Source organism: Cervus elaphus, chromosome 27 (genome assembly GCF_910594005.1).
Source record: "Cervus elaphus chromosome 27, mCerEla1.1, whole genome shotgun sequence".
NCBI classification, from domain to species: domain Eukaryota; kingdom Metazoa; phylum Chordata; class Mammalia; order Artiodactyla; family Cervidae; genus Cervus; species Cervus elaphus.
The window spans coordinates 24,301,892-24,326,405 of NC_057841.1; the positions used below are offsets into that span (position 1 = coordinate 24,301,892).

The following is a 24,514-nucleotide window of genomic DNA, read 5'->3' on the forward strand; positions in this document are numbered from 1 at the left end:
AGGCTAAAATGAACGATTTTAACCATCCTTATAGACGGCAGCCCACCAGGCTCCTCTGTTCATGGGAGCCTGGTGGGCTGCCGTCTATGGGGTCGCACAGAGTCGGACACGACTGAAGCGACGCAGCAGCAGCAGCAATGCCTGTAAAATCACTTGCCACCTCTGGGCTCATCTTCAGCACATTCACGGGCAGCAGTGAACCACTGGGGAACAGTCTCCAGCCCAGAAAGTGCCCCCCTGATGCTGGGCGAGGGGCAGAAATATGGCCGCAGCAAAGCACTCAGGGCAGTACTTGGCAACTGGCCCACTGTATCCATCCCTGCACACCAAGGTCATCGAAGGCCTTTCAGACCTTCCCGGGGACAACGTGTGAACCAGGGGAGGCCTGACCAGACATGGCAACCACGGTGGACAGGCGGCTGCAGCACACCTCCTTCCTCAATGGCCAGTGCTGACGCTCCAGCACAAAACCCTTTCGTCAAAGACCACAGGTGGGCCCTCCGGGCACCAGGGACCATTCACTAAATCCCACCGCTGAGTCCCCGCCCTCCCGGGTCATAGAGCGCCAGGAGGCTGCTCCCAGGAGCCCGAGTCCCGCATCCCGACTCCGAGGCACTCACGAGACTTCCGGTTGGCGCGGGAGCGCTTCCTCTCCCGCGGCACCACTCGCTGGCTGGGCACTTGGGTGGCTGACTTGACGATGCGGTCCATGATCTCATCAGCTGCATCGTCCGTGACGTTAGGCGAGTCATCCATGCCCATGGTCCAGGAACTAGCGGATCCTGAAGAATCAGACAACCAGAGAGCACGAGGTACTCAGAGAGAAGGAGAGCACAGCACAGCGGCAGCGAAGCCCATCAGGAAATAGAGCCCAGCGGAGCCAGGGTCAGGGCGGAGCCTGGCGGACCGGGGAGCTGACCTGTCCCCACCGCAGGGGCAACGCAGTGACCTGGGACCATCACCCTCGGGGCTCTGGCCTCCCAGGAATCATGCCAGCGGCACATTATGTCGCACTCCTCTGTCACACAGCTGTGACCCCACCTCTCACTGTTCTGGACATGTCTCCACCTGCCAGGTCCTGTAGTCATGGCGGGGGTGGGGGCGGGGTAGACTCCCGATGCTACATGGCGCCCTGCACATCGCAGACACCCAGTGATGCGCTCCAGAAATGTCCTGAGACATTTGCTACGTTTCAGCTGTCTATCTCTGGTTGTATGTGCCTAGTGTATGTCAACTAACCCTAGCTGCTCATTCAGTTAAATAAAAGTCAATGGATTTTGTAACATATGGTTCATCTTTGGATTACCTAGCCTTTAAAAATCATAACAGGATTGCCCTCTTCCATTAGGAAAGTGAAGGGAACACACATTGTTTACTTTCACAAAATTTATTTGGCTGCACCAGGCCATAGTTGCAACATGCGAGATCTAGTTTTCTGACCAGGGATCGAACCCGGGCTCCCTGAATTGGGAGGGCAGAGTCTTAACCAACTTCTTTAACTATCAAGGAAGTCCCAAAACAACATTTTCTTTGGTACATTCATCTGCTTCCTGACCAGAAAAAAATTTGTTTATAGCTATTTGTTAAGACAGTCCAAGTCTGACATGAAAGCACCTGCCTCTAGACCAGCAAGAAGAAAGTACCACAAAAACATGGGTTCTCAAATCATATTAAACACTTAGAAATGAATGCTATTTTGATTCATCAAAAATGAACTTTGTGACTGATCAACTTCTCTGTGAAATCTCTTCTCTAAGATGGGAAATATGCTTCTGTAGGAAAAAAGATGTACAATGTGCTCAAAATTGTGAATTTTCTCAAGTGAGTGTTCTCAGACTCTGTGTTTGTGGAACACAGGTACCCTGAACTTGACCAAGGTCCAGCTAAAGCTGAAGAATAGTCAGCTTTTCTCAAACTACAGGGAAAATATGTTAGTAAACACTTATCTTAAATTTTGAGTTCTATACTAATTTTTCAAAACTTTGGTGTTTGGATATTAACAGAAATTGTAGGGAATAGTTGATCACAGCTCAACAGACTGTACATTTTATAGACAGCAAATATGCAATATACTATAATTTAGTCATAATTTCTGCTAGTAAAATTCAGATGACTAAATTAAATACATTAAAAATTCATACTTGGCAAACAAGAATCAGGATTGCCGTGTTTGACCACTTGCATGTATTCGAGGACAGAGGCCATAGGACAATGATGTTTTCTTCTAACAAGGCTTTTGTTGTGGGTCATTTTAAAAAATTGCTTTGTTTTATGAGTAGGAGCATACTTACAACATTTGGATATAGAAAATCAGGACATTTTAACTTTTCCTGCTTATACCTAATGGCAATTGATCTACTTGTTTCCATCAGAAGGTTAGTGTTTTCAGCATCATAAAACCCTCTAAAAATATGTTCTTCTCAGAAATGAATTTTTGAAATTGCTGAATTTGCCTGCATTGTCAGGCTTGTCTAGGTGTTCTAATAGAAGGCAAGAGGCCTTGCAGCAGCAGAGCTCTCAGACTGGGCTCGGCAGAGCCTCTGAACCACAGCCTTCCGCACAACAAAGCCATCAACAGAACAATTGCATTTTACCCAGCACTTTCCTGTTTTCCCTTTACTCTATTGATTTAAAATTCTGTGCCCCATTTTGAAATGCCAAGCTGCCCTTCCCAAAACACAAAGCTCAGGCAATTGTCTTCGCTCATAATATAATATAACTGGCTCCTAAAACGAGCCAGAAATGAAGGAATCATCTGATCTTTCCACTGAGAATTACCTATACATCCATCTTACACATTCTTGGGGATTTGCTTGCACTGTGACATGTCAGGAGATGCCCACAAGGAGTATCTGGCCATCTGTCCAGGACCGTCAGACTCAGTTTTGTGATGCTATCATCTTCTCATGACCTCAGTTTTGGTTCTGCTTCTTTATCCCCTCTCCCCTTGGTTACTTTCCTCACTGCCCAGTTACCACTGAAGCCTGTTCCATTCTTGGCTGTGTACATGCTTCCCTTTCTGGGACTTGTGCACATACATACAGCCACAGGAGAACACTGACCATACCTTAGACTCCAAGGAGGCTCCCCAGGGTCTCCCAGGTGCTAGAAAGACATTGATATATACTGAGATGTCTGTGTAACTTATTATATATAATATATGCAAACTGAGAGAGAGATGGTGGAGCAGATAAAACATTACAGACCATGATAGTACCATGTCATTTTATTTGGACTTCATTTTTTTAAAAAATAGGCAAATTGTAGTCTGAAAGACAACACTGCAACTAATTTTTCCCTTAAAAATCTAACAAAGAAATAGTCTAAAATGAAAATAATTATATCCAAATAGATATTATATTACTGTAATAAACATCTACCTTCATTTCTAAAAGAGTTTCCCTGGGTATAGATTTCTAACAGGTTAGAAACTTCTTCTTTTCTTTGGCAGTTTTAAAGATGCCATTCCACTTTCTTTTGACTTCCATAGTTTCGGTTAATAGTGAGTTATCATTCTTACTGTTGCTCCTCAGAGAGTACCCTCTTCTCTCTCTGGCTGTTTTAAAGATGTTATCTGTATCTTTGGGTTTTGGCAGTTTGTCTGTGGTATGCCTAGGTAGGGTTTTCTTAGTATTTCCTCTCCTTGGATTTGTTGTTTTTCTCTTTAAATATCTGTCCTTGCTTTCTGGCATGCTGACTTCTGTTGCACAGCATGGGCTCTAAAGCACGGGGCTCCGTATTTGCGGCACACGGGCTCCCCCAGTTGTGGTGCAAGGGCTCAGCTGCTCCGAGGCAGGTGGGATCTCAGTTCCTCGACCAGGTATCTAACCCACGTCCCCTGCATTGGAAGGTGGATCTTTAACAACTGGACCACCAGGGAAGCCCCTCCTTGGACTTGCCACCTCTCTAAACTATGTGGATTGCTATCTATCATGAGCCTTTGGAAAATTCTCACCCATTATTTCTTCAATTATTACTTCTTACCATTTTTTCTTTCTGATACTCCAGTTACACATATGTTAGACCATTTGGCTGTGTCCCACCTATCTCTTATGGTAAAGAATCTTCCTGCAATGCAGGAGATCTGGGTTAGATACCTGGGTTGGGAAGATTCCCTAGAGAAGGGAATGGCTACCCACTCTAGTATTCTGATCTGCAGAATTCCATGGACAGAGGAGCCTGGCAGGCTATAGTCCACGGGGTCGCAAACAGTCAGACACGATTGAGGGATTTTTACTTCATTTCACTACACCAATCTCTTACATTTTGTTTCATTCATTCTTTCTCACCATGGTTCAGTTTGTATATTTTCTATTAACCTATTTTGTTTGGACTCACCAACCTCTTTTGCTGGTACCACTCTGCTGTTAAACCCATCATATTTGTTAATCATATCAGATACTTTTCTTTTCAGTTCTAGAATTTCCAGTTGATTCTTTTAAATAAATTTCAGCCTTTTGATCAATCTGTCTCTATTTTCCTTTTTTTTAAAAAACAACTATAAATGGCTAAATTTGACTGCAAATTTCAACATCTGGATCACCTGTCGATCTGCTGCTCTAGTCTACTTTTCTTCTTCTTGGTCACATTTTCATGTTTTCCTGGCTCTTAATGTTGACTATGTACTGTACTTTGAGTAGAAAGGAATGCAGAGGCTGAAGTCAGTGTCATTTCCCCCTCGTCTTTGCCCTTTCTGTTAAGCAGACATAGTGAAGGACTGAGCAGTTCTTATTGTGTTAGTTGCTCTTCTGTGACCCCATGGACTATAGCCCACCAGGCTCCTTTTGTCCATAGCATTTCCCAGGCAAGAATACTGAAGTGGGTTGCCATTTTCTTCTCAAGGGGACCTTCCCGACCCAGGGATCAAACCCGTGTCTCTTGCATTAGCAGGTGGGTTCTTTACCACTGAACCTCCTGGGAGGACTCAGCAGGATTGGGGCCAAATAGCAGTTTTCATTGAGAATCAGTCCATCTCTGTCTTTAACTATCTGATGCATTTGTTGAAGGTGCTTACTCTAAATTATCTTTGTGTCCTCAGAACTTAAAGACTGTAGGAAAATTTCTACAGCCTTTCTGACACAGCCTCCTCCTCCCCACCTCCTCATGTTGCCCCAGTCCTTGGCAAATATCCCATGAAGAAAATCGTCTGCATTTGAAGCTTCTCTAGCTCCATCCTCTTATGCCAGCTCACATGACTACTGCAAGTTCTGCTGGCTTCTCTTCACTATTAAAGTTACTCTGCTCACAGCAAATCTAACTCTCAGCCTGGGCCCAGACTAGGTGAATGCTCTCAGAGAGGTGCCCTCAGCTCACCTAGAATTCTAATTTGTCTAGTTCTCTCTCCTTTCACAGTTCTCTGATGTATCCTGAAGGGAAGTTCTTGTTATTTTATTAAAGTTTATGGTTTACAGTAGCAGGAGTAGTGACTTGCTACTCCCTGTGACATGCCACCTGGAAGCAGAAGTCTCCGCAAGTGCAGAGAGACTGAACCACTTTCCTTTCTAATCCTTTTTATCAGTTAGTGAAAATGAACCCACATTGCACAAAGCTAGCAATATCTTTTTCTTTCTGTCCTTTCCACTATGGAAGGGTTTTCTCTTTTAAAATTAGCACAACCCATTTATGTTCCATTGCAAGGAGATCAAACCAGTCAATCCTAAAGGAAATCAACCCTGAATATTCATTGGAAGGACTGATGCTGAAGCTGAAGTTCCAATACTTTGGCCACCTGATGCAAAGAGCTGACTCATTACAAAAGTCCCTGATCCTGGGAAAGACTGAAGGCAAAAGAAGGGACAACAGAAGACAAGATGGTTGGATGGCATCACTGATTCCACGGACATAAGTTTGCGCAAACTCCTGGAGATGGTGAAGGACAGGGAAGCCTGGCGTGCTTCAGTCCATGGGGTGGCTAAGAATTGGACATGACTTAAGTGACTGAACAACAACAACAATTATGTTCCATTAGAAAGAGACCTGGGTTTGATCCCTAGGTTGGGAGATACCCTGGAGGAGGGCATGGCAACCCACTCCAGTATTCTTGCCTGGAGAATCCCCATGGACAGGGGAAACTGGCGGGCTACAGTCCACAGGGCTGCAGAGAGTTAGACACGACTAAGTGAGTAAGCACACAGCACAGCGACATTGGACTCCACCTCCCAGGGTGGCTTTAATTGCACCAGCTTGCGTCCACGAAGGCACAGCAGTTCGACTCCTGATGGCTGGGGTCACTATGGTGCAGGTGCTCATGCTGCCTTTGCTCTCCTGGTGGCCACGGTTAGCCTAGGAGACAAAGCCTACAGCAGCTGCTGGGGCACAGACAGACTCATGCATAGGATGCCCTACGCCTTGTGGGAGCCAATGATTCCCAACCTCACACCCAACAGTGCAAAGCTGTTTTATTCTTATCCTTGCTTTATGCTTTGTCTAGACTGACAGTCTCTACTGCTCAGCATTTAATGATATTATTTTCTTCACCTTCTGATCTCTCCAACTTTTTTCTCTCCTCTTATGTTCTGTCTTGTTTACACACTCTTTCTCTCCTGTCACTGCTTAATTGATCTGAGAAATGGAGGACTTTTATAGCCAGCACTGGCCAAGAAGAGGGCACCTTTCTTCCCATGTGAAAAATCAGACAATCAGAATGTCCCACACCAAGTACTCAGGACTGTGGTCTGTCACAGTCGCATCTATCTGCTTTTGCTCACCAAAAGGCTGCCTGTGCTTTGCCAAATAATAAGTTATTTTCTTTTCCTAATTCTCCGTCCAACACTATCTGAAAATCAGAGGGTTCAGAAAGACCAAATCGCAGAGAACCTAATCTCTGATCCTTGAATGTGAACAGTAACACCTGCATGTGTCTGGGGTAAAGTCTGGGATTAAGATTGTAGCACAAGGGCTGACTGCTCTATTTACCATCTGTGTCTCAGTCAGGATAACAGTGGGGAAGGGCGGAGACAGGCATCCCTTCTTCCGGCATATTCTTAGCCGCCTATCAAAGAAAAAGCCCTGAGAAACATCCAGCATTAAGAAGGGGAGAAGGAACTAGATTTAGGGACACTGTCAGTTCAGTTCAGTCGCTCAGTTGTGTCCAGCTCTTTGCGACACCCCACAGACTGCAGCACGCCAGGCCTTCCTGTCCATCACCAACTCCAGAAGCTTCCTCAAACTCATGTCCATCGAGTCAGTGATGCCATCCAACCATCTCATCCTCTGTCGTCCCCTTCTCCTCCCGCCTTCAACCTTTCCCAGCATCAGGGTCTTTTCCAATGAGTCAGTTCTTCTCATCAGGTGGCCAAAGTATTGGAGTTTCAGCTTCAGCATCAGTCCTTCCAATGAATATTCAGGACTGATTTCCTTTAGGATGGACTGGTTGGATCTCCTTGCAGTCCAAGGGACTCTCAAGAATCTCTTCCAGCATCACAATTTGAAAGCATCAATTTTTTGGCACTCAGCCTTCTTCATGGTCCAACTCTCACATCTGTACATGACTACTGGAAAAACCATGGCTTTCACTTATATGGACTTTTGTCGGCAAAGTGATGTCTCTGCTTTTTAATACGCTGTCTAGGTTTGTCATAGCTTTTCTTCCAAGGAGCAAGAATCTTTTAATTTCGTGACTGCAGTCAATGTCTGCAGTGATTTTTGGAGCCCAAGAAAATCAGGTTTGTCACTGTTTCCACTTTTACACTCTAAAGCATTTCAATTTGGGCAATAAATACATGGCTTCTAATTTGTGTGCACAGTATGTGCTAAGCAAACACCAAGAGGAGAAAGTCCGTCCTCCAGGGGTTCATCCTCTTTAGTTATAAAGTTTGTAAGTTCCTGAGACCTAACCTGGGGTCTCAGGAGTTCATGGTGAGGTGGAGAGCATGGAGGAGGTAGACTCTGGTGGTGACAGGACAGGCAGAGGAGAGAGGACAGCATGAGCCATGATGGGCCCTCAGGGAGACACAGGATGTGCAGAGTAGGGTGATGCACACCATGTGGGACCAAGTGAAAACCAAGTATGTGGGGGCCCGGAGGGGACCAGACCCCAGGGGACCTCAACATATCACATGAATAGCATGGGCTGGATCCTGCAGGCAGAGAGGAAACTTAGGAAGGTGAACGTGGCATCAGCCCAGACCAGGGAAACACAGGTAAGCACTCTTAGATGCAAAATGCATCTTAATTCTTAATTCAGATTAAAAATCCTTTCCAAGTTATGAAACAAACTTGGAAACTCTTATCTGTCTTTACCATCTTGAAGCTTAGTTTCCTCTCTGTTCCAAGGATTTAAAAGGCAAAAAGGGATAGCATTTTAATTCAAGGGTCAGCAACCTTGTTCTGTACCCTGCCTGAGAGGAAAAACATTAGGTTCCATGGTCTCTGCAGTCTCTGTCGCAGCCCCTCGACCTTGCCCCGCTGTGCAAAAGCATCATAAACAGCACACATAAACACAAGGGTGACTGTGTTCCACTAATACCTGACTTACAAGAGTAAATGGCCAGCTCACTGTGGTTTGGAGGACATAGTTTGCTGATCTCTGGTTGTTTTTTTAAAAAAATATTTATCTTTATTTGGCTGTGAACTCTTCGTTGTGACACATGGGATCTAGTTCCCTGACCAGGGATTGAACCAGGCCCCTTGCATTGGGAGCGCAGAGTCTTAGCCACAGGACCACCAGGGAAGTCCTGCTGATCTTGGCTTTAACCCACAAGGTTCATTCACAGTACTCAGGCCTCCTGTGTGAACTAAGTTGTGCTTTGGGGAAGGTTGCTTGTTTTCGAAATGAAGCTATGAAGGCAGGTCACAAAGGTGTGAGTGAATGATGACGTCAGTATAGAGAGCCCCGGGGAGTGGACCGTCCACTTCCCAGACAGACACACAGTCACCTCTACCCTGTGGGGGGACCCCGGAAGACGGCGTTACCTCGGCTTGCGCGGCTGCGGGTGCGGACGCCCAGCGCCGGGGTGGCGTCCTCCACGGCGGGGGATGAGGTCTTCAGCACAGCCTTCATGTTCTCATGCTCAGCAGCATCCTCCGCGTAGCTCAGGCCCTGTGGCTGGCTTGGGGGCGCCGGGGAACCGCCGGAGAACTTGCCAGACTGCAAGAGCAAGGGGGTTACGGCATGAGGTGACTCCCCAAAAATGAACTCAAGCTCAGCAAACCTCCAGCTGAGGAAAGTCTTCTCTGTCGCTCTCTTTTCTGGTTTATGTGCATTTGGCAGACACGTTAGTGACCGCAGTCAGTGAGAGCGTCAATGAACTGATGACAGACGGCTGCATGGGGGGCAAGTTCTCTTATCAGAAAGAAAAGCCTTGGTCCCGGAAGGACCACACCCATCCCTCTACTGTAGTCTGTCTCCCGGCTCACTGCAGATTCCCTAGAATCTGGAAGCTGGCAAGGAATGATGGACTGCAACTCTGGGAAGAACTCAGAAACCAAATCTGCTTCTAACACCAAAGGCTGGATGTGAGTGTTGAAACATGCCTGTTAATCAGATACAGTGCGATTTATTTTTTCAAATGTGGTGCCAGAAAGCAGTTAAAGCGTTCGTATGGATCACTTATTATGGTAGAATTTTAAAAGTGGGATTCAGGTGCAGAATCTTGTCCCCCTCGCTTTACAGAGAAGGAAACTGAGGCCGTCCAAGATGGAGTGATTTGCCAAAGGCCCCAAAAGAGTTTGATTCAGGGCCCAGGTCAGAACATGGCCCAGAAATTCATGCTGAAATGGAGTCTGGCAACACTCACTTCTCGTTGTGTCAAAAATTCAGTTGTTTTCACAAGCATTACACTCCCATGATGAGATTCTCTAATTCTAGGCTGAACAAAGCATATATGTTTTACAAGAGGTATGCTATAGTTTCGGGCCATATGCACACAAAGCCAAACATCTGGATGAAAAATCAAAAGACAGTTAGAATAACACTTGAAAGAGCAGCTCCATCCATCCCCGGCTTCCTCTTTTTACCCACCGTCTCAGCCCTGGTGCTGGAGCCCAGGACACAGCTGGGGCTCGTACCATCTGCGTGGCTCCTTCCTCATCCTCAGTCTGGGCAGCCCTGCCCTGGCCTCTGGTTCTGGCATCCGCACCAGGGGCCGGGGAAGGAGCCACCACCCATCCCACCCCTTGTCCACCTGTCCAGCAGGAGGAAGAGATTCGCCAACCCTGCCACCCTTCACAGGGCCTGGGACACCGGGACAGCTAGGAAAATGCAGTTTCCCTTCAGTCAGTCCCTGGGACACACACCACGACGAGAACCCATGTAAGGAGGTTAGTGATCACACGGAAACCCAGCAGGAGACAGTCATGCGAGGTTTAATGCGCTGAACAGGGCTGGCGCGTCATGCTGCTCACGTCAGGTTAGATTCTATGGCACACTCGGGAGGGTCACGCGTGGCATTCTCCATGTTTATAAACATCCTACCTCAACTTCGTCTTCTTCGTCAGTCTACTCGAGAGGACAGGACAGGATGGGAAAGACAGAAGGGATTCTCAGAAGGCACAGAAGTCAGCAAAGATGAGATCATGGCAGTGCCACATCAAATCCCAGCAAAAGGACTCAGCCACCGCACCCAGGGCACACCCTTCTTGATGTGAGTTGCTGAGTCCTGCCTGCATAGCCCTCCTGTCTGGACACTCTCTCTGAGAGCCCCAAGACCAGTCCTGACCAAGGTCAGGCCAATTTCCTGAGGCTGCCTTGGAGGACAATAACTGGTTCACCTGGTCCCCTGACCATTAAAGACCTCTGTGCCCGGTCACTGGGCTGGCCATGTCCCAGGGAACCCACCACCGCCTGCCAGCCTTCAGGACTTCCCTCCGCCTGTGTCCGTCTGTCCACTGCGCCCCCTCCTCTCACTCCGAGTGCTGAGCCTCTCCTTGCCCAGGCTGCCAGGTCTGGGTCCCCCTGAACCCGCCTACACACAGGCCACTCAGGACAAGGGAGACCACTGCCTGGACAGGACGGGTCCCCTGACTCTTTCCTCAGAAACATCAAACGATTTTTAAAATCTTACCTGTCCCTCGTGGAGGCTGTCTGAACGGACACACCATTCTTTTAATTATCACCAGCCAAACTGCTTTAAGTAACCAAATAAAATACTCCTTTTCAAAAAGTAAATTGAGGGTGAAAGTCATGTCAATTTCTTAATTCTAAATCAAACACACCCTCAATTTAACTTGTGTTTCCACTGAGGTTACAAGCCAGGATGGCAAATCAGACGCAGGTTTTTCAGAACTGACTAAACTTTTGGGAGCCAAAATGACAAAATGCTTCCAGTTCTACACTGCCTCCAGGCAATCAGCCTTGTGATGAGTGATGACTTTTTTTTTTTTTTTAATCTTAGAGCTTCTTTAATTTAACCAGATAGTTGGCATTGTCCCAGTGATTAGCACACGTGCTTACCTCTAACTCTCTCAACACGCCCCAGTCACTAGCATTTGTTTTTCACAGAAGAGGAAGCTGGGGTTGGGGAAGATTAAAGATCTCACCCAGGAGGACCATGGCCCTCAGCAGGGCTCTAAGAGTCCTGGGATGGACAGCCTACGCTCTCACTGCCCGTCTAGGGTGTGATGAAGGCAGAAAGGGCCACACTTGCCTTATGCTGTCTTGTCTATGCACTGTATTGCCTGGAACTAGTTTAGGACACAAGGAAAAAGGCGTGAGTTAAGTTCTCACTGACCCTTACATGGCAGGACTCCTGGAGAGTTAGAAAGGAGGCCGTCTGCACATTCAGAAATAGAGAAAAAAGAGGGGGGAGAGGCATGTGAGAGTAGGTATGGGGCTGACTGTGCATGCAGGGTCTTCAGATTTTACCCAGACTTCTCTGTGCCTCATAAAATGATGGTTTTCCTAAAGTCCTCTCTGTCTAATTGCAACCACTTCCATCCTCATTATTCAGCATCTATATTAAGAATGACTTCCCACAGTTTTCTCTAAAAACCACTTCCAGCTCTGACGCTCAGGGGCTCTGCGACTCTCTATTGCCTGCTTTTGTTTTCAGTTGTGCATATGGGTCGTTTTCTACCCGGATCATGACACCCTTGGGGTACAAGTTTGTCTGCTACTGTACTCACATCTTCCTAGGAGCCCTGTGCCTTGGTGGGTACACAATGGGTGCTTAACTGAGAACTGGAAAAACCTGAAGCTGTATACTTTGCTTTGAGTGACAATATCCTAATCTTCCAGCAGATGGCAATCTTTCTACATGAATGGTGTCACTCGCCCCATCAAAAACAAGGGCCACCTTGAGGACGAACCCTGAAGAAACCTGCGCTGTCCAGATTTCAATGCGAATTTAAGTATTTTTGAATCCAACTCTAGAAACATTTACCCCTGTTTATAAATAGGAGGACTGAATATTTTCAGAAAAGGACACAATTTAAAAATTAGTGGGATCTGTAAAAAAAAAAAAACTCAAGAATTTGGCAAGAAATTCTGATGTGTTTTCATAATTATAAGCACATTGAGTTTGTATTTTTCACAATCCAGTGTGTCTCACGGCCACAAACCTAACTACTTCCCTTTTTAAACTTTTAAAAATAATACTTTGGAATGAAATGTGGGCCACAGTTTGCCCAAGTGGGTTCAGTCTGCTTCCTGAGTCCCTGTCTTTCCAGGAAGCTGAAGATCCAAGTGAACCCAGATTTTACGAGAGGAGATAGCAGACTCAGCGGATGGCATTGGTCTTCAGAACAATCTGTAGAAAGGGTCCTTTCTGCAGAAATGTGATCTGGGCACTGCCTAAGGTTTCAGCAAATTCCAAGGAAACAAGGATCAAGGGTAGGGTGAATGGTAAGGAGACTAGTCTCTGGTTCTCCTTCAAAATGCCTTAAAATTGAAACACAATTTCTAAGATAATTCATCTGAGAAGGTCACACCCCTCAGGAATGTGGCTAGCAATCATATTTGCTATTATATTGTCTTACAAGATGACTGATCACCGTGGGCACAGAAGGCCGCCTCAGTGAGGTTGTCTTCACTGATCTTATTCCTCCCCAGAGAAACCTGCCTGACTTGGGTTTAGCAGAGGCTTGCAACCCCCACGATGAGGTCACTCTCTGTGTCTTAATCCTTCACCTATTCTGGTCCCTGGATCTAAGAGGCACTTTGCTTCTCAGAGCGATATAAAGAGGGGTAGATCCTAGCAAGCTACAGTCCACGAGGTCACGAAGAATTGGACACAACTGCAGTTACTGAGCACAAATTTCACAAAGGCCCAGCAGAAAGAGGCACCATAATTACGTGTCTCTGTCTCTGGCGTCTTCACACAGGGCTTTGCCCTCCACGCAGCACCCACGGTGCGTGTGGGCTCGGTGCTGAGGTGGAAGAGATGGAGGACAAGCCCAGGGGCTGGGGAGGCATGCAAGTGTGCAGGGCTCCCCAAGGAGCCATCAGAGACTCCTGCTAAATTCACTGGCCTCTGGGCTCTCCTCTCTTGTTTTCTAACTCAAGAGACTGCCAAGAGCCCATAAGATTATGTCTTTGAGCAACCACATCAGTTATTTCTCCATTCAAATGCCTAGAATGGGTGGTCCAGGTGTCAACTGATTGATTAGCTAATAGTATCACAATTATTAAAATCCTGAATCAATTCCCAAATCAGAACCTTTGTCTTCCTATGGTTAAGTGTCATCTTTTAGACTTTTTCGTCTCCTCTTTCAATTCTAGCCACTTCACAAGGGTTGAAGATGGAATCAAGTATTCAACGTCATTAGCATCACACAGCCCACCAAGCTAATTACTTGTGTAGTAGGTTAAAGTTCCTCCACCAGCCACCCCTCCTTAATTTACATCCTAGTTTGAAGTTCATTATATTTCAGGTTTTCAGCGAAGTGGTAGAGGGACAGTTTAAGAGCACCTTTTAAAAGAGGAACATTTTTTTCACTGTCACAGGAAGAGAAAAGTGCAGCCTCTAAACTGTGGAGAGGTTCTATGGTTGATCAGACATTCAGAATAAATGACATAAAGAAACCGACTTCATGAAACTTACATCAGTGATCATCTTCCCCCGGGTCTTGTTTCTCTCTCTGTGGTTGGCCCGTTTCTGTTTCTGCTGCAAAACTCTCTCCCTGGTGGTACGGTACTCCAGTGCAAACTCACTGATGATCCTGCAGAACTTGTTTATGTTCACTTCCCGAATTGCATACGGTGGGTGGCCCATAAAGAGAAGAAAGGAATGGAACCTGCCATGAAGAAACAATGGTGGCAAGGACTTCAGGTTTAAGACACAAAAATCAGCTGTCTGCAGACTTTCGGTTAAAAAATAAATAAATAAAACCCAATCACCCAAAGACATTGTTCTTTGTTCTTGGGGTTCTTTGAGGTTAAAGAGTGAAACAAAGGTCCATCTGGTCAAAGCTATGGTTTTTTCCAGTAGTCATGTATGGATGTGAGAGTTGGACTATAAAGAAAGCTGAGCGCCAAAGAATTGGTGCTTTTGAACTGTGGTGTTGGAGAAGACTCTTGAGAGTCCCTTGGACCGCAAGGAAATCAAACCAGTCAATCCTCAAGGAAATCAGTCCTGAATATTCATTGGAAGGACTGATGCTGAAGCTGAAGCTCCAATACTTTGGCTATCTGACGTGAAGAACTGACTCACTGGAAAAGACCCTGATGCTGGGAAAGATTGAAGGCGGGAAGAGAAGGGGACGGCAGAGGATGAGATGGTTGGATGGCATTACTGACTCAATGGACATGAGTTTGAGTAAACTCTGGGAGTTGGTAATGGACAGGGAGGCCTGGCGTGCTGCAGTCCATGGGGTCACGAAGAGTCGGACACGACTGACAGACTGAACTGAACTGAACTGAAAGAGTGAAAATGTAACCAGAAGTTAAGTTCAACTAACTTTCTCACTGATGCAGGTGGTGCATTTTCAGGAGATTAAGTACTTTTTCCTACTTGTTTATCTGTGTTTTAATTTTTTTTAAATTGGTGTGTAAAACTTTTATAAGAAAAATGATAAAGTACTATTCTAAGAAAGCGCTTCCCTGGTGGCTCAGCTAGTAAAGAATCCACCTGCAATGCGGTGGTTTTGATGAACCTAGGTTCAATCGCTGGGTTGGGAAGAGGCCCTGGAGAAGGGAAAGGCTACCCACTCCAGTATTCTGGCCTGGAGAATTCCATGGACTGTATAGTCCCTGGGGTCGCAAAGAGTCAGACACAACTAAGCAACTTTCACTTTCACTTTTAAGAAAAGTATTGCATGTTTTCTAGCTCATATGAAAACTGAGCAGGGGTAAAGAAATGCTGCTTAGCAATTTTAGGGGACTTAAATGAATAGATGGAATTGACAGGAACATATTTTGAATAACATGCTAATTAATGATTTGTAAAAAGATGTTTATAAGCAAATAAAATTTATTTCAGCTATTTAGTATATAAATTAAGTTATTGGATTCTATTTACTTAAAACTTTTAGAAAAGAAAAATGAGCAAAGATGTGTCTAATCTTTAGTTATTCAGGAAATGAGAGAGAAGTTACCAGGAGACAAAAGAAAATTTTTGTATACAACAAACAGTATGTATAATTGATATCACTAATTGTAGAAAAAATATTTTTGATCACTCTAATTTGTACAGTTTAATAGGGGGTTGGTATGTTTTTCAAATGAGAGACAGTAGATTATTCTATCTGTGAAGAATACTAAAGGAAAGCATACAACATAAAATTAGAAAGGGATAGAAAACTGCTATTTACAACCAAAAATGCTAGTTAAAACCATAAAACTAAGAAGAAACAAAGTATAAAAATTCATGACTTTGTATGAGAAAATGAGTTCTTAGATATGATACCAAAGGCGTAGGCACCCAAAGGAAAAAAAAAATAGATAAACGACTCCATCAAAATTAGAAACTTCAAAGGATACTCTCAAGATTGAAAAGACAACCCAAAGAATGGAGAAAATATTTGCGAATCATGTCTAATAGGGATCTATGTCCAGAATATATAGATAAATCTTACAACTCAACACTAAAAAGACAAATAAAAAATTAACAAAAGATCTGAGTAGACATTTCCAAAAAGATTATTGGCAAATAGTCAATAAGTACATGAAAAGCTGCTTAACACCATTAGTCATAGGGGGATGCAAATCAAAACCACACTGAGACACCACTTCATACTCACTATGATGGCTATAATAAAAAAGACAGACAATCACAAGTGTTGGTGAGGATGCACAGAAACAGGAAACCTCACACAGTAGTGGTGGGAACACAAAACAGTTCAGCCGTGGTGGAAAGACAGAGTTCCTAGAGAGTTAAATACAGAGTCACTCTGTGCCCTAGCAGTTTCATTCCTATGCGTGCATGCTAAGTCACTTCCTTGTGTCCAACTCTTTGCGACCCCATGGACCGTAGCCCACCAGGCTCCTCTGTCCACAGGATTCTCCAGGCAAGAACACTGGAGTGGGTTGCCGTGCCCTCCTCCAGGGGATCTTCCTGACCCAGTGATCAAATCCACGTCTCTTAAGTCTCCTGCATTGGCAGGAGGGTTTTTTACCACTAGCGCCACCTGGGAAGCCCCTTCATTCCTACACATTTACTCAAAAGGAATGAAACTATGGGTCCACACAAAACCTACACAAATCCCATGACAGCACTATTCATAACAGCCCCAAAGTGGAAACAATCCAAGTGTCCATCAACAGATGAATAAACAAGATGTGGTGTCTCACTCAAAACCGGCCCCACGACCTCTCTGACCTCACTGCCTAGGACGCCAGTCACACTTGACGCCTCGTGATTCTTGGCACAAGCCCACCTCAGGCCCCCCATGTGGTGTGTAGGGGACCCTCGGGGGACACAGCTGAGAGTTTGCAGCGCCTGTGAGGAGGGGCAGGCGGCCACTCCACAGGGAGGACCACAGGCCCTGACAAAGCATCCGGGGCCAGTTCTTCCCTAAGCCCAGAGAATCCCTGCCACACACAGCAGCCTGGATTGCTCTCTCTTATCCCTCAAGTTTCTGCCCGAATACCACCTCCTCAGAGAAGCCTCCTGCAACCACCCACGTAGAACAGGACCTCCTGGCCACTCCCTGTATCCTTTATACTCTTTAATTTTTCTTCCTGGCTCTTATTACTACCTGACATTGTTCCCTGGAGATATGACATGATGTTATATGCATTAGGATAGGATACTATAATATACAAATATATGTAAGATGAATCAAGGGAGAACCAATCAGACCACAGCTGAGTCCTCTTTCATACATAAATACAACCCAAGCTTCCTTATCCTCCACTTTTTAGAACATTATTTTTATCTAGAGGGGATCCAATCTTAACATATAAATTGGAGATATGATTCAAATATACACTGTGCAAACAGAGAAGTAAGTACATCGCATACTTGAAAAAAAGACTCAGATGTCCGTTTGAGAGGAAAGACTGTGGCCTTCCTACAGAAGAGCAAAATGGGTGTATCTTTAAGGGAATAAAACATTTGAGGGAATTTTTTTTTAACTGGAGTATAACTGCTTTTCAGTGTTGTGTTAGCTTCTGTTGTAAACTGTATGAATCAGTTCTATGTGCACATACATCCCCTCCCCCTTGAGCCATCACAGTGGTTTGAGGGATTTTTGTTAAGTTTGTAACTTTCAGAACACATGGCAAGAAAGTCTAAAGGTTACGGAGGCACTAGTTGCTCTCATCAGTGTCCCGAGGCACAAGCCAAGCATCTCTGACCATTTCCACCATCCACCCTTTCCCTCACGTGTGTCCATGAGTGGGGTGTCTGGCTGAGGGGGGGGAGGGGTGGATTTGGGGGCACCGGGAAGCCAGCGTGGGTGTTCACTTGTTTTCCACCTGCCTTTCCCCAGAGAATGCTGTGGCTCTCCAGGCCTCCCAGGAAAGCCTTCCTCCCAGCTCTCACCTGGCCCCCTCTGCAGGGCCTGCTGTGGTGTAACTGTAGCCAGTGACTCTGGGACTTGGCCAGGGGTTTGCACACCCACAGATCTGGGGATGCCTGTCACTGCAACAGCAAAAAGGGCAGGTTAGTCTGTAGATTCAGACCTCCCGAACAAGATGTTCTTAGGCAACGGTTTGAAAGTCAGGTTTTGCCTTAAGAGAACTGCCTAAGTTCTTCTTTCTGCCCCTTTATTAAAAGGGGCCATTGGAGTCACTAAGTGGGGGTGGGGGAGTGTCATCAGACAGGAAAGGGAGGTGGAAGCACCTGCCCCATTAGCTCCATGGGAGCTAGAAAAGAGGGGGAGGCCAAATGGGTGTCCAATAATGAGCCTCTGGGATCCAGGTCACACAAGAGCAAGCAACAGCTGGGCAACCAGCTTACCAGGAAGAATACGCAATCAGAGCAAATGTTATATGCATTATATACATTTTGCACATGCAATATATATATATTCACACATGTATATATATACATACACACACACACATAAACACACAGACATACACAATAGCTTAGGGAACAGATGTATCAGCAAAACAGAGTTTTAAACTTTCTGGGATAAGATGGTTACTGTGACCAGGCATAATAGCTTTACAAGACTTTCATAAAACTGCTCCAGTTTCCTGACATTCCAAATGGAAACTATTTGTTTATTTGAGTCATTTTAAGTTGGAAATTGCTTGTATCACACAAAGCATGGAGGGCCAAAGCCGCTTACATTCTCTGCCTCCCCTCTTTAACCATGTTAAAAGCAGAGTGTACTTTGCTTTCAGTAAGAAATCTGACAAAACCTCTGATAAGACCCTCCTACCCGGAGGGCAGCTGTGAGGTCCAGATGAAGTCCAGGGAGAGAGACTTACAGCGAACAACTAAATTCCAAAAGTACTGAGTAACAGATAGTTGTCAACCTGGAGGGAAGATTCTGTCTCCTGTTCTTGTCCGGTCTAACACTTAGAGACTACCCCTGCCCACCAAAAAAGCCTGGATCAAGGCCCAGGATGTATGATTACCCAAACAGCACATGATACACACTGGGAGAGGGTTCACAGGCAGACAGGAAAAGGAGGTTTTTAAAAATTCAGTGTGGGTGCCTATGAAGGAGGGAAAGAAGGAAAGACAGAGAAGGGAGGGAAGGAAAAGAGAAAAGATTTTTTAAAATGTGAAATGTACAAGGGTAAGTGAACATGCCACATATTTGTTGGAGACAGTAATAAAGTACTCAAGCACAGGAGTGGGAGTGAACTTGAAGTGCAGGTCTCTGGGGAAGGCCTGCAGTTTAGACGCCCCGAGGGAGGCCTGCCTTCACAGAGCTGCAGTGAGGCCTGTTTCAATAGGTCTATTGGCAGAGCACCTGCTCCATGGAAACCACGGCCTGCAGGCCTGCACATCTGGTCACCACGGGGCGAGGCCCAGGACAGAGCACTCAGACTCCAGAGGCCAGCGTGAGGGACCTCCAGCCACGTTCTGCGACGAGACAAAGGAGAACGAAGTGGGGGGTGCCTGGTAGGAAATGGCCTGACCTGGGGAGCTGGGACACCCCGTCCCGATGCTGCTACCACTTACAGGAAAGACAGCTCTGGACCGCCGTGGAGCCGCCCTAGACCCTCGCCAGCCTCCCTGTAGGAAGCAAGGCCTGCCACGTCACCGCTGTGTCTCCCCGGGGCCTCGTGGACCCTGGGACTCTGAGGAAGGCTGGTGCAGAGGATGATGCCCATTGTGGGGTGTGGGCCGCCTCCAGGCAGGCTCAATACAGAGCAGCCATCTGAGAATCCAGGAGTGAAAGGTCTCAGAAGGTGACTGTGGACGACATGAAGAAGGGACTTTTCCTAACAAGTCAAGCTGTCTTGCAAGGCTTTGTACTCTCTATAGGCAGAATTGCTCAACTAGGTGCAGAGACGCAGGGGCCAATTTGCCAGAGATCTTACAGATCCAATTCCTGATCGAGTAGGACTTTTGGATGATATTATCTCTGAGATTTCTTCCAAGATTCAGTGGCATTACTGCCATGTGTGTGTTTAAGAAAAATTAAGTGGACTGTCCATCAAAGGTACAATGCTATGAACCAAGAATATTCAGTATAATGTTTGTATATGTACATCCTGTTTTGCAGAATATTTTCAGCATGCCATTTTACTGATATTTGCATGAACTCCTCAACTCACTCACCTGTTAATTATTCTTCTGTGGACAATTTTTAAAATTATAATTCGCTCTGCACAGTCTTTTAGGAACTCTGACATTCGCTGTTTTAAAACTGGTTTCATTTCATGTTTTGCAATTGCCTTGAGGTGATCCCATGAAGCTTTGCATCGTCTCTCCATCTGACATAAATTATCCTGAAGTTGATCAAAGTCAACCTGAAAATCAGAGAGAGAACATTACAAATGTGCTGAAATAACCGGACATCCACCTGACCCAGGAAACCGAACTGCCTCCGGGAAGAAACAAACATCAGAACCCAATTTACATCTTGAAATACAAACACATTTATGGCCTAAAAATTATCCACATGTGTATTTGTCATTATCTCTACATCACATTATTTAGTGATAAAACTTCTCCAAATGAACTCAACACAAGTGTCATTTTTTTTTTTTTGCCATATTTGGAAAGAAATCTTAAGAAAGTCTTTGGGAACTGTAAATTAAAACATGATATCAATGAACCCTAGTACAAGATGAACTGAGCAGATGTCTCATAAAATTTTTCAGAGCTCTCTTATTCTTTAGATATTTCACTTGAGGTTGGAGGAATTCACCAAACTCAGACATGGATGGTCTTAATATGTTGGGGCCAGTTAAGGGGCAGCCAGCTTCTCTTCACCATGATCATTTTTACACTGTGTGACAAATTATTTATCCATTCATTCCCTCATTCAAACAACACTCAGGGAGAAGCTAGTGCATGCCAGTCCCCACCCCCCACCCCCCCCACACCCCCCCACCCCAAGGTAGGAGGAAGACAAAGATCAATGCAGAAAGAGACCTGCTTGCTGTTTCCCAGGAGGCACATTGTACAGACAAGTGACCACGGAGCTCTGAGGGTGTACACGACCCACCAGGCCTCGGTGTCTGGGTGAGAGTCAGAGTGTGTGGTCCACCCCCATCTGTTAGCAGATGCAAACCATGTGTGCACAGAACAGATGTGATAGAGCATTCACTCTGCTCTTCGGGGAAGTGGGACCACTTTGTATTGACTGAAGTGAACTGAGATGAGGCTTTCTAAAGGAATGTTTTGATGGAATTTCTAGTCTAAAAATTATGGGAACCAGAGAGTTATCCATGAAGTAAATACACTGAAGGATACTTAATGGAGGGAGAGGTGAGAGAGAGGAAAGACACTGAGAAGACTAGGAAGGGGGAGGGAGAACTAGATAGACCAGTGAGCTAAAGGGAGGCGACAGAGGTGGATGGAGACTGAGAGATGGAGGGAAAGGACGAGGGACCAGCAAATGAGGGTCAGGAGGAGAAAGAGAAACTGTGGCGAGGTGAGCTGCCATTGCTCAGATGCTGTGACTGTGCTCACGAGAGCAGGGCCTGGAGGCGAGTGCCCAAAAGGACTGGCTGGAGTGACCTCAGGCCTCCAGCCTCACCCTGAGATAGATAATGGAGGAGGCCAAGTCAAGAAAGGCTGACCCTGTGAGAAGATGTGTCACGAGACAGGATAAAGATGTGCTGAGCAAAGGGGATGTCCAGGGGGTCAGGCAAGACACCACATGTCATGAATTTCTTGGGTGCTACGGGTGCCAAAAACAGAAAGCAAGTTCAGGCAGAGGCTGGGGACTCAGGTAAGCACTCGGGGGTGTGGGACATTGAGAAAAATCATTTGCCTGAAAACAAAGACATTTGGGATCCAGATTAGAGAAGGCGACATTTTCCTATGATACAGTGGAGCTAAAAAAAAAATCTGATATGTTACTGAAAGAAAAAGAAATGCAGCCTTAGAAAAGAAGGACTGACTAGTTCAAAGAGTAAGTCTAGAAAGGGATCCAGATGACCTGGGATCAACACGTACTATCGAAGAAGTCTAGGAGTTTTGAAGCCAGTTGTAACCTGTCTAATCATTTGCACCTGGCGGCGACTTTGAGCCACAATATTTTTAATCACTTTAATAAATTTAATAACTTCCATTCAGCTCAGAATGTACTGAGTCCTTGGTCTAACAGGTGATGCCTGTCCAGCACTGCAGTGGGCACAGAGTGGGTAAATGGACTCCACGACATGAGAGAGAGTTTTCAAGGAAGAGACTGCAGTGTGAGCCTTTAAAGGCAGGGAAAGCAGCCTCACTGCCAGTGGAAAGCAGGTGGGGAGCCTCTGACCAAAAGGTGTTTGAAGAGGGAGATTAATGCAGCATCTTTTGAGGAAGAGCTGCAGGGCTGCCTCAGCTGGCTGCCTGCTGCGCTGATGGCACCACCGTGATCTGAGTCTTCACACTACTTCATGGCCTCAGATCCTATCACTGGCCCCACTTCCTGGGGGAGAAACTCTTGCACAGAAATGTTAAGGAACTTTCGGGAGGCCACACAGCTGGGAGGTGGTGGAGCTGGGATTTGAACCCAAATACCTCTGGCTCCAGAGTCTAAGTTCGTAACCATCAGGTCTTAAAAGCCTAGGTTTGTCCCTAAAATATTCCGCCCTGGGGAGAGAGCTGGCCTGGCCTTCTGTTGCAAGCAGGGTCATCTCCAGGAAACCCTCTCCTGACAAGAGCCCCACATGGGTCCCTTTCTGTGTGTAAGAGAACAGAGAGCTGTGCTGTGAGGCAGTCAGATCTTATCACGTGAGTCTGGGCTGGGGCAGGGCAACTCAGGGACAACATCCGGGGCTGCAGAAGGGACGGTATGGGGAAAACACACAGAGTGCTGAATTCTGAGACACTCACGCCTTCAAAATGTAAAGCCAACAATCCTTCCCTTTGAATGTGAGCCAGCTTTAGTGACTTGGTCCTAATGAAGAGAGGTAAAAGCTGGGTCATCAAAAGGGATGAGCATCTGCATGGAGCTCTATGTGCTCTATCCCAGATCACATACTTTGGGAAAGACCATCTGCTATGTCATGAGGACACTCAAGGATGAGTGAGGCCCACGTAGGAGGGAACTGAGTCTCCTCTCTAAGAACCAGCAGGGGGGTGAACCACCATGGGGAGAACTTCTCCGGCCCCAGTTGAGCTTTCAGATGATGGCAGCCTCAGCTGAAATGTTGACTGAAACTCCAGAAGAGAATCTGAGACAGAACCATTCATGAAATGTTTCTTCCTGTCTATTATGGGTTGAAATGTGTCACACCAAGATTCATATGTTGAAGTCCCAAGCCCCAGTATATCAGAATGTGACTTGATTAGGAAATAGGGTCATTACAGATGTAATTAACTGAATTAGGATGAGGTCACACTGGAGTAGGGTGGACCCCTAGTCCAATATGACTGGTATCCTTACAAGAAGTGGAAATCTGGATGCAGACACACAAGGAGAACATCATGTGAAGGTGAAGGAAGAGGCTGGGGTGATTTCCACAAACCATCAGAAGCCAGGAGGGAGATAGGGCACAAATTTCTCTTTCAAGAGGAACTTAACCCTGCCAACAACTTGATCTCAGATTTCTGGCCTCCAGAAGGGTGGGACAAATTATTTCTGTTTTTCTAAGTCACCTAGTTTGTGATGCTTTGTCACAACAACCCTAAGAAACTAATACATTATCCTAAGCCATTAGCTTTTGGGGTTATTTGTTACACAGCTGTAGATAACTAATACAAGGGAGAGCCTGCACGGTCACCTGTCTTCACTTCTGGAGCTGTGGGGTCAGGTCAGTGACCACTTGTCACTCTTTCTCTTTGAAAGCTAACCTGACTTGTCAGCACTGCACAAGCCTGTGAGGTACCCCGCCCCACCTCAGCCTCTCTAGGAGCAGCCAGAGCTGTGCCCACCTCCACTCACTTCCCCCCAACTCCTGGTGGGACAAAGTTTTCCTCTAGACACTAGCGTTACCTGCTCCTTGGGGGGTTGCAATGATGACCCCCAAAGTAACACACCAGGGGATGGAATGAATGTGGCTGGGGAATCCCTGATGTAGGTTGTATACCTGTCTACACAGAAGGTGCCCCTCAATGTCTCCCAACGTCGAGAGTAAAAGCTAACAAGTGGTGGTAGGGGCCCTCTTGGCGTCCTGTTTGAAGTCACAAGACTATTGACTTCAATAGTCATCCTTCATAACTGCCAAGGTTAGCAGGGAGAAGCAACCCACAGTTCTGGCTTGTGTAGTCAGGTTTTAAACAAGGAAAGGCCTGAAACGGGGGGACAAGCCTGGTTCATGGGCCCTAAGCCAGGGCCAGCACAAGCAGAGTCCACCCAGTAGAAGGCCCTGGAAAGAACAAAGGACTAGATGTAAAAAGATGACTTATTCATGAAATGGGGATCCAGAGGCCAGGAAGACTTCATCTCAAGAATTACTCCTAACAAACTGTCTTCTGAGAAGGTGTTCATGGGCGGACGTAAGAGCAGCAACCAGAAGACTCCTGTTGGGACATTCAGAGGGGCTTTTTGCCTTGGTTAGAATAGTAAAGTAATATTTCTAAAGACTTCAGAACAGGGCTTGGCACAGAGTAAATATGGTAAGAGTGCCTAT

General features: G+C 46.0%; 1 protein-coding gene across 9 annotated transcripts in view; it reads right to left on the reverse strand.

Moving 5' to 3' along the window:
- Nucleotides 1-24,514, reverse strand: part of FHOD3 (formin homology 2 domain containing 3) — a 502,620-nt gene that overhangs the window by 12,588 nt on the left and 465,518 nt on the right. For 7 of the 9 annotated variants that reach the window (XM_043888942.1, XM_043888941.1, XM_043888938.1 and 4 more), the window contains 5 exons: nucleotides 20,064-20,254; nucleotides 13,980-14,172; nucleotides 10,415-10,438; nucleotides 8,914-9,088; nucleotides 621-782 (listed from right to left, as the gene is read on the reverse strand). In XM_043888942.1, coding sequence (XP_043744877.1) covers nucleotides 621-782; nucleotides 8,914-9,088; nucleotides 10,415-10,438; nucleotides 13,980-14,172; nucleotides 20,064-20,254 — 745 coding nt within the window. The remainder of the gene's footprint in view (nucleotides 1-620; nucleotides 783-8,913; nucleotides 9,089-10,414; nucleotides 10,439-13,979; nucleotides 14,173-20,063; nucleotides 20,255-24,514) is intronic. The other 2 variants (XM_043888946.1, XM_043888939.1) reach the window with 1 other exon arrangement.